Here is a 14,463-nt window from a genome sequence, read left to right as displayed (position 1 = left end):
CGCAGACATGCAAATGTACTGAAGAGACCAAAGCATAATTGATGTGTTAAGTTAGAAAGACCTATCGTTACCAATCAAACAATGGGCTAATAAACGAGTTAACTCTCTTTTAGTATTTACAAAAACTACTTGCATGTTCTGCCTTATTAATATTCACTAGATTCTTTATAAAAACTTCAAAAATAATGATTTAAACTTTCAACTACATGTATATATTCTAAACTAGTTTTCATCACCCGTATTACGATTATTTTATGTTATTCGTTTATAATATTTATATATTTTTTTGGATTTTAATTTTATTTATTGTAAGGAATCTTGTTCGTTTCAAAACATTCATGGGAATTCAAATAAATTGGAATTTAAATCCCATGACAAAGCGTGTTTTTTTCGTTGAAATTGGAATCTTAATTTCATTTTGGTGTGTTCGGTTGTCAAATAATTGAAATTAGAATTTAGAACCTCCAAATTCCTCTAAATAAAGGAATTCCAAATCTTTCCAAAATGTGGATTAATTCAAGTAAATTCATTGAAATCTTTGATTGGTTGACGTTTCGGGTGTGTTCGTGTTCAGATCGATGCTTCGGGTCGTAGGGCTTTAGGCCGACGCTCCGGGTCGGTTCACGTCCGGTTCGACGCCCAAGGTTAGTTCCAGGGCCGGCTCCGAGAAGGCGGAAATTTTTTAGGCCAAAGGCGAAATTCTTTTTGGGCCTTAAGTGAAATGAACATTTTATTGGGTTTAAACAATTTAAATTTAAATGAGCTTACTTGGTTATGATTTGAGTTGCTTAAAAACTTTTGTATAAAAATAAACTTAAAAATGTCTCAGATAATACTATAACCCACGACCTCTTTGTTAGATGTCATACATCTTTGCCACTAGACCAAGCTTGTGGTCATGTAATTGTGTTAAGACATTGATTATACATATTTTTTTCATAAAAATATATTTTTTTTAAAATAAAAAAAATTCCAGGCCTATGGCTGTCGACTACCCTGTCTCCCCTCATGGCCGGATCTGGTCAGTTCGTGTACGGTTCGACGCTTTCGCTTTGGTTCAACACTCCGGGCTAATTCAATTTAACGCTCCGCGTCAAAGTGCGTTCGGTTCGATGATCCGGGTCAGCTCGGTTCGATGTTCTCCACTTTGGTTTGACACTCTAGGTCAGTTCACTTCGGTTTGACACTCCGTGTCAGTTCAGTTCGACTCTCTGGGTACGCGGTGAGATAACGGTAATTTTAATATCATGTAAAATTCATATATATACAAATTCAACACTAATAATTCAGTATAGTCTCTCACCATTAACAAATTAACCTTTTGCAAATTGCAAAACACTAACAATCATAGCAAGTTATAATTGATTAAGACTTAATACACTAGCATTGAACACTAAAAGTTGATAATTAAGACTTAAAACAGCGATATTGGGGATATCATTTATATATCGGTCAAATATCAGTTCAGTATCTGTCAAATATCGGTCAATATCGTTGATATTATTGGTACTGATATTTTGACTGATACTTCGCCAAGGAGCCGATATATCACTAATATATCGATGATATATTGGGGATATCGATTGCATAGCTCTCTAGGTTAGTTTGCATTCAGTTCGACGCTTCGGGTCATTTTGTCAAATCGGTTCGACAGTTGACCCGAACGCGACATGAACGCGTTACTGACTGTTTACTCGAACGTGATCCTCATCGCCGAGCCAAACGCGACCTAGAACGTCGGCCTGAACGCGACACGAAACGCAGACTCGACCCGTCGACCTCGACCCGAATGCGAAACAAAACGTAGACCCAAATCGTATACTAGGTTAGTCAACTCGAACACGACTGGAATGTAGTCCCGAACGCAACCCAGGTATTTGACCTGAAGGTGGTGAGGTTGCCTGGAGTTGCGATGATATTTGTGTTGATAGATTACAATTCATTTGTCAAACTAACACATTAAGAATGAAATCAGATTTCAATTCTTTCCAAACCCAAATAAAATTCTTTCCAATTCCAAACCTAATGCAAATTCCAATTCCAACCCTATTCCATTATGTGAAACAAAAGCCCCGTTAAGGTTTTGATAATGAAAGAGTTTTCACAAAATAAATGAGAAGTTATAACCCGGTTTAAAACTACATAAGTTTGGTGAATCTCATGCTTTGCTTATTTTTTATTATAGAATTCATTCTTAATAATATCTTTTTTAAAAAGAGAAAATTATGATTTGCCTCCTAGTGTAATATCGTCAAGGGCACCATTAACCCCTGAAAAATAAATTTCAGGTATTGAACCCATGTGTTTTGTATTATGCTAATATGAGCCACTGGTTGAGCGTATCCGTATTTAAGTTGATAGTTGAGCGTTGGTTGACCGTTTAGTTCAAGGGCACTTTAATAATTTGAAAAATAATAATAATATCTAATAATAATAATAATAACAATAACAATCATATTAGATAATAGATGATGATAATAATAATAATAATAACAATAACAACAACAACAACAGAGATCATCATCATCATCTCACAACCTCCTCCTTCGTTGACATCGCCGCCGCGGTCTACCGGAAAACCTCCCACCACCAAACCCAAACAAGAACCACATTCAATTCAAACCAAACATCATCCTCATCCAGATTTAAACCCCTAACCACATGGGTTTTATACAAGATTTTTTTTTTAAAAAAAAACATAGATCTAAGGTGTGTGAATGATTAGAAGCTACGGTGACGGCTACACGACGACGGGGACGATGACGGGGAGGTGGAGTGGAGCTACGGGGACGTGTGACAACGGACGAGAGCGGTGGTGTGGCGACGGGAGGTGGAGTGGAGCTACGGAGACGTGTGGCAACGGACGGGAGCGGGGTGCAATGACGGTGACGGGGCGCGGGTGAAGTGGAGAAGAAGATGGGTGTTATAAATTTAAGGTTCCGGCGAGCTCTAGGGTTGAATCACAAGCAAAACCCATTTGGTGAATTTATAAGGTTCCGACGAGTTCTAGGGTTCCAAGTCGGTGCTCGAAGTCAGCAACGGGGAAGATGACAGTGGTGTGTGATGGAGGGTTTGAGTGGTGGAGATAGTGTTCTTGATAAAGATATGAAGATGATGATGATTGTGTTGTTATTATTATGTGTTTATGTGTTTTGTATAAGATTTATGTGTTTTTTGGGTTTGCGTTTGTGTTATTAGCCAAAGATTTTCTGGGTTTGTGTTTGTGTTTGTGTTTGTGTTTGTGTTAGGGTTCATAGATGAAAATGAAGGGGATGTTGAAAATGAAGACGCAGGGTATATTGTCCATTTAACAAATAATTACACTGCAGGGAGCATAGTGTGCTTACCAGAAAATCACATGAGTACAATACCCGAAATTTAGTTTTAAGAGGTAATAGTGTCCTTACCGATATTACACAAAGAGGCACATCATAGTTTTCTCTTTTTAAAAAATTAGATATTAATTTTTACTATATCCCTTATATTATAGAATGTTATATCAAATATTTGGTGAAGTTAATTTTTAATATAATAAGATGTTATAACTCATTTAAGGATTATCTAGGTTTATTGAAACTTATACCCATGAATTCGGGTCAAATGAATGAGAAATCTTTGGTAGTATGATGACTTTTTCATGGTATGGAACTCACTTCATACCTGCAACAGAGGAAAAGCTGCGGTAATGCTTACTCTCCTGGTCAATAGGGCTATTCAAACCAATCCCCCCTAAGCTGTTACTGCAAGAGCTGCAGATCTTATCCTAGAATAGAAGCTCAACCAGTTGCTGTACTCTTTCATCAGCTGTGGGATGCTTAGACGGTACTAGTGCTTGAGTAAGCGGTGCTCCCTTGAGAGAATGTGGAGAACAATCAAAAAAAAATTTAAATGTTTCGTTTATATAAATTTAAGATTAAGATTAACACTAAGACGATAAATTTAACCGAAACAGCCTACACCCTCCCCACACCTAACCCATCCCAATCTTAAAAAATTAACACACGATTCAAAACCAAATCGAAAACCATCAAACAAACACCCCATCGATCCATCCGTCCGTCCATCTTAACAAACCAATGGAAGTCGTTGGTGCTCGACTGGGCCGATCCTCAAGTCGGTACGGAGCAGCCACCGTGTTCACAGGTCCCGTCAGAAAGTGGAAGAAGAAGTGGATCCACGTCACTCCCAACACACCTTCATCCGATAATAATAATAATAATAACAAACACCATCATTCTAACGGAAACACTAACACTAATAATAATAATAATAATAATGAGGCATCTCATATTTTGCTTTACAAGTGGACACCGATTCGTAAAACTCATAACGACGATCATTCCAATGGTGATGACGATACCGCCGCCGATGAACCGCCTCGCCGGAAGATGAAGTATATTCCGGTATGGATTTGTTTTTTAATATTTTTTTCGTTGACTTTGACCAGATCTGGTTTTGTTTTATTTCGCACCATGTTTTAAAAACCAGTATTTTACTCGTACCTAATTTTGTTTTAAATTTTAAAAATTGTATAACCGGTTGAACCGGATTAAATAGTTTACCATGTAATTCCATATAATACAACTCAAAAGATAACAACATGATATGTGAACCAGACATTACACATGAACAATGATCGAGTCAAATACTGGTTTAAACAATATTTTAAAAACTGTCTAAAAATACCGGGCTCTAAATACCGGTTGAACCGGATAGAATAGTTTACCTGTAATTTCATATAAATACAACTCAAAAATTAACCTAAGGTACATGCATGAACCAAATATCACACATGAACAATAATTGAGTCAAATACCGGTAAAAACCAGTATTTTAAAAACCGCCTAAAATTATCGGGCTCTAAATACCAGGTGCTTACCGAAATCAGGTAGCCGGTACGCACATGTTTTTAAAACATTGCTTTTATATGTAATCGTTGTGTTTATTTATGGAATTGTTTTAAGAATGGGCCATATTTAAGTTGAAAAAAAGTAGAAATTTGTACCTGGTATTAAATCTAAATGTACTACTATAGTTGTAGCTTATATGCATATATTGAAATTTGAATTGAAGCTAAAAAGCAAGGGATTTTTTTAAGTAAGACACAGGTAGACCATTGTTAGGGGTTTTAGACATGATTTACTGCTAGTTTAGGCCGGTTCACGACAATTTTGGGATGTTTCAGACGAATTGTTTAACATCTACAAAGTACCAAATCGAAAAAGGTTTGTGTTTTGAAAAGGATGAATGAGTGTTTGTGGATTTAATGGCGGCCGGGCGCCGTTCATGGTCCTGCTCAAACAGGCGCCAAGGGCAATTCCCTTTTAATCATCACCAGAGTAGTGGCAGAAAAGGTGCCATCTTCTTTTCCACAACACGTAGTCTAATGTTGTGGTGAGGTTGTTGATGCTTAGAGTGTAAATCATTTATTTCAATTTTCCATTGTGTTTTCTAAAACTTGGATTAAATACATTCGAAGATAGCTCTAATGCTAGTACTACAAAACACAGGAAGACCGTTAGGCGTTAGTGTTTGCTTAGTATTTGAAGCTGGAATTTTTTCGTGCCTTTTATTTGTTTATTCTCATTTCTACTCGAATCATCCGATTACGTGTAAAGTTTGGAATTGTTGTGTAATATAGTAAGGGATCGTTTTATGTTGGGTGATGGTTTGTTGTGGATGGATGATCAGATAGCTCTACTGGAGGAGCAGAACAATGAGGCGCAGACTGATGAAGCTAAACCCGTTGAGGATGACCCAATTGCTCCAGAAGCTGACCCATCTTCCAAACCTGACATGAATGATGTGCCGATGGAAGAGAATCAGGTAATGCGCTTGTACGTGTGCAGAATAGCGTTTGTCATGAACAGTGAGTTGTCTGCAACATACCAAGCGTCTTAAAATATGGATATATTTGTTGTTTCAGGTTTCTGAGAGTACCGAAAAGCAAGACCATAACAAAGGCACTGTGGGTTTGAGTTTGAATTTAAATGCCTGTGATGATGATGGTGACGAAGAGTCGGAAGACCAGGCTAATGACGGTTGATTGGATGCATAGCCGCATGATGAGTTGGTAACTATTTTCTAACGAATACCAGATAGACAGACAGAAATGATTGTGAGCTAAATTCTGGACTATTAAAGTGTGTGATTGTGCACATTTTTTTTACAAAGAAAGCTGTGAAATTGAACAACTGTTGACTGATTTGAATTGTTTCAGAACTTAAAAGAATTGTCAAAGATAGTTTTTCTTATATGGTTTCAAATTTTTTTTAGTCTGCATTATATATATTTCCAAAGCCCTCAGTTTTATAAGTTAACAGTACAAGTAAATTGCACTCATATATGATGGTAGAGATGGGCAAAAAACTGGTTTGGGCCCGGTAATCTGGTTTCTGAGCTGGCACAATATCACGCTAAAAACGGTTTGACCCAAACAGATTCCCAGCCTGGTCCTACCTAATGATTTGTAGATCAGTTTGTATTCTCGCGTTTGGAAACTGCTTTTGGACCCAACCCGTTTCTATAGGTTCAATTATTTCCTCCCAAAACCAGCTTCCAATCCGAACTGGTTTTGATGAAACGATTGTGTACACCTCTATATGGTAGGGTATGAAAGGATAGGATGGGAACAAACGTTTTTGACCCGGAAGCGGTTCCTACCCGACCCGGTTTTGACTTTTGTTGACCATTTCTGCCCGGTTCCGCTTCTTGAAAATACCCGGTTTATGCACCTCTAGGATGGGAACAAACATCCTGAAAGTGATCTGCACTTGATAACTTTATCCTGATTGTCAACTATAGTATGAATATAAAATACCTCATATACAATATATGGATATTGGAAGCCAAGGGAACAAAAGGAATAATCACAGTGATGTGGCTAGGGGACCACTCTACATTAAATTTTCTAATAAAATGACTAGAAGTCTTGTGTCTAATAAAAGGTGCTAAAAATGAAGTAAACTATGATAACTTAAAACTGGTAAGAACACTAGAGTACTAATATATAAATGAACAGATAGACATGAATAGTGCAACTGAAAAAAGTCAAAAAACTTTATGTAATTCTCTAATAGTCAAATAAATATAAATGCCTGAATGTTGGACCTTGGAACTTAGCCCAACCCAAAAACAAGAAAACGAAAATAATGTACCTCACTTCTCGGCCCAATACCCATATAGGCCCAGTTTTGCAGAATAAAAAAAACACACGAAAGAGAGTGTTGTTATTATCAGTCACGGGTCACGGCGGTTTGAAAAACAATCAGGTATTTTCTTAATGTGTTTTTACTTATTTCTTATTAGTGATTCACATTTACGGCTTTGAATTTTGGGATGATTATTGTTTAAGTTAGGGTTTAATGAAAGTTGAAGTTTGTGGGGGAAATTGAGAATGTTAAGTTAGCAAGCTAGGGTTAATAATATTAACAAAGTTTTATTTCATTCAATTTTAAGGTATGTTTTTTAATTCATTCAAGACTTTGCTTTTTGTATAAAATATGATATTGTTTGTAGCTATCGCCTCATTTGTTTTCGGTTGCTCCATAAACCATTAAGATGCGTCTTTTTAGTGAACCAAACACACTCTACATCTGAAAGATTCACATGTAGCCTCTTAATGGAATAATTAAAAGACGACCAAACGACCCCTAAGAAAACTCTGGTAGCAACATTATCAAGATTTTAGTTCATTTTTATTCGTCATGAGTTCTTTATATCATCATGCTCCATGTATTCCGAATAGAATGGATTCACAAAAACAAAATGCATCCTTGCAACGTCTCCAGGCGGTTGAGAAGGTCAGCTACATGTACCAATATAATGATTATATATGATGTGTTCTAAGTCAATAATGTTAGTTATTCTCCGAGGATTGTTAAAGTATTGGAACTCGTTGGTGGGTTGATGGAAGTACTCTCCAACCCTAGAAAGGAATCGGTCAACAATCATTGTAGCGAATTCATGCAGTTAATCAAGGTGGTTTTAACTTTTAACCTCTTGACAATTAATATTAACTATGATGTTTGTATGTTAAAAGTTGTATGATTGTGCGTCAGGATATACAAGTGACACTGAGGGAAGAAATTAAAAGCGCATGCGAGTACCGTCCATCTGAGAAATGTGATTACATAGCACGGATATCAAACGAAATCTATTGCAACAAACTTGAATATATTGTAGACAAATTGAACGCGACGAAAGAAACAATTGACAAATATCATATAGCAACTTGATACATTGTAAGTTACATGAAACCTAACTAATCTTTTTCATGTTGAGACATTATTGCTCTTGCATTATTATATGTTTCACTATTGTTATGTTTCATGAACAATTCATTTCAACAAGAAATGTCCAAGTAATGTTATTAAAGATAGTAAAAGAATTGTACTATGACATAACCACTAGTACTGAAGTTGGACCACCAGAGCCTAATGCATGAATAAATTGCTGCATGAGATGAAATATGATAAAACAGTACCTGCGTGTCACAGGGTGGCCCATGTATCCCCACACTATTGGCCTTTGGATACTATTTAACAATCTCATCATTCAAACCATCACTTAAAAAGTTAAAAGTTAAAACCAAATAACTAATCAGAACAATGTATTATTTGTGGAATGGTAAATCATACTACTATGTTAAAATTACAAAACCTATGCATTATTGAGATTGATATTTAAGTATGAGATTAGTTTTAGTAAAATATCACTGGTTTAGGACGGGTATGTATTAGGTGGTATCCATCCGATTACTTGAACCCGTTTAAGAAATAGACATACTGTAAATTTATTTTTTGTAACGGCGGTGTTATATTAAAATTAGCAAGGGAGTAAACAATTATGAAAAGTTCAAGAAGACAACTAAATACAAGTGAAATAAAAAATTTCACCAATTGTTCCTTGGGATGAGTGGGTACTGGTACTGGTACTGGTTCTGAAATGTTTGATTCAGTACTGGTTTAGTACCGGTATTTAAGGCAAAATTTGGGAATACCGATATCGTACCGGTATCAAAAATTCAAAACTTGGTACCAAGTCGGTACATGTACAGTACTTGTTTTGCTCATCCCTAGTTGTTTCACTCCAACTTCAGAATAATTACAATTATAGTTTATGTAGATGCGCTCCAGAGTTGTAGTTTTGGTACTGCCTTGTCGTCTTGGATTGGTAAGGATATGACATGCTCAATTCAAGGAGACTCAATATGAGTCTATATTATGATTTTAGTCTCTAGTTTTTGGAAATTACACATTTTATGCATCTTATATTACATGTATTACTTGCATATAAAATAGTTGATGACTACGAGGAACTATTAATATATGCTGACGGTAGTTGATTCAACTAATAAATCCTGTTAATCAAATGTTTGACCGAGTGTAGTGGAGGCGTCAAAGGGGGTGCCGTCATTCACTTCAACATTTTAATCATTTGCTAAACCACAACACAATGCTGACGCCAAACCAGATGCCCTCCTCTTGCCATTCTCATAACTCCCAAGATCGCTCAAAAAGGTGGGGCCCGGCCACCCCGTTTTAGCCAATCATTTTTTAGATATCAAGTTAAACCACTATGTGTTCGTTAAATAATGGGTTGATTAAAGTTCACTTTCTACGTGTTAGTGACGTGACGCTTTAACCACCCAAACCACATCAAATAGTTTAAAAGAAAAGTACAATAAATAAGAACTGGAACCAATATATCGCTAAAACTAGTGTTGATTTTTTTACTGAAAGTGAATGGTTTAAACAATTAATATATACATACCAACTATATCCATTTTGTGTTACAATTTTCTCATCACTTATTTTCTGTTTTTATTTAAACTGTAATTTCTTTTCTATTATACTCCATATATATATTCAATACTTCTTGTGGTGTATGGCTTAGTTTTTGGTAAAAGTTTTGAATATTGAATATCACTTAGTAGTTAGTAGGATGAAATTTATACTGCATGTTTATAAAAATATAAACGCATTGCAATGGTGAACTCGCAGTATAAAACATTATAAATATCAATAAATGTCTAGTTTAAATTAATTGAATAAACAAGTATTAAAATAGTTACAACAATCGGGTGTGCTTAATAATTTAAAGGGAAAATTTTCAAAATAGTCTTTTAATATAAAGATATTCCAAATTTATCATTTGCTAAATTTGTATTTCCAGTTTTGTCCCTCTTTTATCGCATCGCTAACGATGTGTTAGGTTTTACCACCGATGCGTTAATAAACCAATCATAGCAAGACGCGTGGCCGGAAACACCTCGTTCCCTACGTGCTATGGCTAAGCGTTGACGATGATATACTGAATGACCATAACACATCGTGGACGAGGAGATAAGGTGTTTAACACATTGGGGCGATTGTTTTTGGCCACACGTGTTGTTGTGATTGGTTTATTAACTCATCGGCGGGACAACCTAACACATTGCCGGCGATGCGATAGTAAAGAGAGAAAGCTAAAATTTTTGAATTTGAGGGGATAATCTCTCAATCTCTCTCTCCATACCAAATGATCCTATGGCAAAAGGCTACCACCAGTTGGCCAAACTCAGACGTACGAAGCCTTTATAGGCGTCTCCAATTAATTTCCAGTTCTAGGGGAAACCCGCATGCCTGAAGGCCCGTTTGTGGTAAAAACCCAGACGGATGCCCTCAGGATTGAACCAGAGATCACAAAAATCCCGATATTTCTTCATTGAGCCGTTCATGCCTCCCAAAAATGTTTATAAGTAGTGATCGAACCTGGTTCTCCATTATTTATTTTTTATTTTACTTTTTTACTTTAACCCCATTATAAAAACTTAAAAACAACCATCAAGAATTGGTTCCTATGACCTATATAATCCCAAAACCACCAAACTTAACCCTAGCCACCCCCATCACTCACTCACTCACTCACTCCCACCACCACCACCATGAAAAAACTTTACAAGAAAAACAACACAGTCCACCCATCATCACCATCATCAACCACCACCCACCTCCACCTTGTTCTACCAGCAGCCATCTTCACCCTCACTCTCACTCTCACCCCACAAGACAAAGAAATCTTATCTTACCTCATCTCCACCACCACCACCACCTTTACAACCACCACTCACCACTCTTCACCTGCACCTGCTTCCACTGCTACACCACCTACTGGGCCCGCTGGGACACCTCACCCAACCGCCACCTCATCCACCAAATCATTAATGCTTTTGAAGACTCTCTCATTACAAAAAACAAAACCAAGAAACATAGTACTAGGAATATTAATATTAATAAAACCAAGAACCACCTTCTTTCACTTCCACTTCCAAATATTAATATTAATGAAAGTCATGAAGATTTACATACTAGTGTTATTGTAGCTGAGTCCACTACTGAGTTAACTCGGTCGATTGAGCTGAGTCAGGTAAACGAGTTTGAAGATGGGCCGGTACTGAAGAAGCTGATGAGTTTCATTGGTGAAAGGATTTGGAGTGTTTGGACATGAGGTTTAATTAACATTTATCATTTATCCATATCCAAACAAGGTTGCTTTATTAATTAAGTTTCACTTTGTAAAATATATATATGCTGTTTTTTTGTTACCATGTAAAATTTATTAATTTTAATGTAATGCTGCTCCAATATGATATTTTTAGTTAATTTTTTAATTTTTATATGTGCTCTTTGTTAATTAATTACTGCTAGTCGTAGACATGTCAGTTGTTGTCAGTTTAAATCCCGAGTTTATCCAATCTTCGACAAAGATGTAGAGGGGGGGCGAAAATACACATTAAAAAATCCGTAAACAAAGGGGGCCGATATCAAATTAATAGTTGGAAACGGATAAATTTACTCTATATATAAAAAAAATGTCTTACGAAAACGGATAAATTTACGCTGTCGTGCAAAAAGACGGAGGGGGTCGGGGCCACCCCTGGCCCCAACTATCCTTCGCGATTGCCGTGTGTCACGCCTGATAGTTCTGCTCTTTTGGTGGCACAACGACTCTCAAGTGGCAGCCGGCGCCCGACAGTAAGGTTTCCCGAGGGACTCTCAAGCTAAACTTTAAAATCAGCATGAATCCGGCTAAGACAATATAGTTTGGCCAGAGTGAAGCAATGAAGCTCTCCAAACCTTAACACACAAAAGTTGTCGTTCTAAAAAAAATTTGGATACATGTCAATTTGTGATCAAAGTTTTAGTGTCCAAATGTTAAAAATCATATTCAATGTATTGACATGCTAAAAAAAATTTTGGGAATGAAATGATGAAATGATTTTAGTACGGATTGTAATATCTATAATAGTAACATGTTATAAAAAAAAGATAAGGAAAAGAAGCGTCCAAAAGATAAAACAACCCAAATAGTAAATATTTTTTATTTGTAGGGCAGTTCAATTATGCTTCACAGGTAGAAATGGCTACAGAGGTCTGCTTCTTGCACTGCCACGAAACCAATCTTCCTCCCAGAAACTGACATCCACCGGTCGTCGACTTCCTGTTCTGATTGCAACCTCCATAGTCAGAATCTGTATAAGCGACCAAATCTAAGTCTCCTCCTTTCGTGTACCACAATCCCAGCTTAGGCTTGCCTTTGAGATACCGCAGTATTCTCTTCACTCCCTTCATGTGAGATTCCTTTGGGCTTGCCTGAAATCGAGCACAGAGACAAACAGCAAACATAATATCAGGTCTAGATGCAGTTAAATACATTAAAGAACCTATGATTGCTCGATATTGGGTGGGGTCCACATCTGCATCACTGTATGAATCAGCACCCAGTTTGTGGTTGACGCAGACTGGAGTATCAAATGGAGTGCTGTCCTCCATCTTGAAGCGTTTGAGAACATCTTGGACATATTTAGTTTGATGGATGAACATCCCATCTTTCTTCTGATCTATCTGCAACCCTAGAAAGAAAGTTAATTCACCCATTGCGCTCATTTCAAACCTCTTTTTCATGACTTCCTCAAATTCCTGACACATGGCAACTTTTGAAGCAGCAAAAATGATGTCGTCCACGTAGACTTGAACTAGGAGAAAGTCTCCCCCCTTTCTCTTGACAAACAGCGTGCTTTCGATCTTTCCTCTTTCGAACCCATTCTCAAGTAAGTAATCAGACAAGGTTGCGTACCAGGCACGTGGGGCCTGATGTAGTCCATATAGCGCTTTACTTAACTTGTACACGTGATCAGGAAAGTTTGGGTCAGGAAAACCTGGAGGCTGCTCAACGTACACAACCTCATCGACTTTACCATTAAGAAACGCACTTTTCACATCTAACTGTAACACCTTCAACTCATTGTGTGCAGCAAATGCCAAAAACAAACGAATCGCTTCCAATCTCGCCACAGGAGCAAACACTTCATTGTAGTCGATTCCTTCCTGCTGATTAAACCCTTTAACGACCAGCCTCGCCTTGTTCCTGATAATTATCCCTTTCTCATCTCTCTTGCATTTGAAAACCCATTTGGTGCCAATCGCATGCACATTATTTGGTTTTGCAACCAATTTTCATACCTCCATCTTTTCGAACTGGGCTAACTCTTCTTGCATGGCTTCGACCCACGAGCTGTCTTTTAGAGCCATTTGATAGTTCTTTGGTTCAATCTGGCTGATGAAGCAGGTGTACAAGCACTCGTTAATGATACCTATTTCTTTAATGCTTGCGTAAACACAGGTGTGCTCATTCAAGCTTCGTCTTATTTGTACACCGTCAGATAGATCACCTATTACATTCTCCAAAGGGTGATTTTTGTGAATTCCAGTAGTCGGAACCGAACTGACTTGCAGATTGTCTTCCAGGTTCGAAGAGAGATCATCAATGGGTGATTGATGTTGAGAGTGAAAAGGGTTGTAAAATTCTTCTTCAGTAGAGGCGGCAGGTGCATTAACGGCACTTGACGTGGAAGGTTGACTTTCGTCGTATCGTGGACGTTGCACAATATTTTCCTCCTCGTCATACATGATCTGTGAAGCAATTTTCTCATCAACTTCTGCACAATCCAAGTAAGGCACATTAAAAGATTTAAACAGTCTATCATAGTCAAAAGCTTCAGCGGGTCCCGTGCTGGGCATTGGTGGTTTGTAACTCGTGATGTCGGTGTTACATACCACTTCAACCTTGCTGTTCGATAAATTAAAGACTCTTCTGTTGGGTGTCCCAACAACATATCCAACTAAAATAACTTCGTCGGCTTTCTCACCAAATTTGGAGTTTGTCTTTAATATCGTACATGGGGACCCGAATGGTTCGAGACCATTCAAGTTTGACTTTCGACCATGCATAAGTTCATAACAAGTTTTATTTAGCCTTTTAACAGTTAAAACACGATTAAGGATATAACAGGCTGTGGCAACTGCTTCAGCCCAGAACACCACGGGAAGTTTAGCATCAGCCAGCATGGTTCTGGCTCCTACAATTAGCGTCCTGTTCTTCCTCTCAGCCACCCCATTTTGTTGCGGAGTATACGGGGCG

The 14,463-nt window shown here is 37.4% G+C and overlaps 1 protein-coding gene across 1 annotated transcript; it reads left to right on the top strand.

Annotated features, from left to right (window-relative positions):
- Window positions 1–4,075: 4,075 nt before the first annotated feature.
- LOC143529706 (uncharacterized) lies at window positions 4,076–6,316 on the top strand. The gene is made up of 3 exons (XM_077025439.1): window positions 4,076–4,403; window positions 5,692–5,826; window positions 5,927–6,316. The coding sequence occupies exons 1-3, from the start codon at window positions 4,077–4,079 to the stop codon at window positions 6,044–6,046; spliced, it is 582 nt and encodes a 193-aa protein (XP_076881554.1). The 5' UTR covers window position 4,076; the 3' UTR covers window positions 6,047–6,316.
- Window positions 6,317–14,463: the final 8,147 nt, after the last annotated feature.

This window comes from Bidens hawaiensis, unplaced genomic scaffold (genome assembly GCF_021521415.1).
Source record: "Bidens hawaiensis isolate Kalapana, Puna unplaced genomic scaffold, B.hawaiensis_p1.1 tig00008655_1, whole genome shotgun sequence".
Lineage (NCBI taxonomy): Eukaryota > Viridiplantae > Streptophyta > Magnoliopsida > Asterales > Asteraceae > Bidens > Bidens hawaiensis.
Note: the sequence above shows the minus strand (reverse complement) of the source record. Positions and strands in the feature narration are given on the sequence as shown.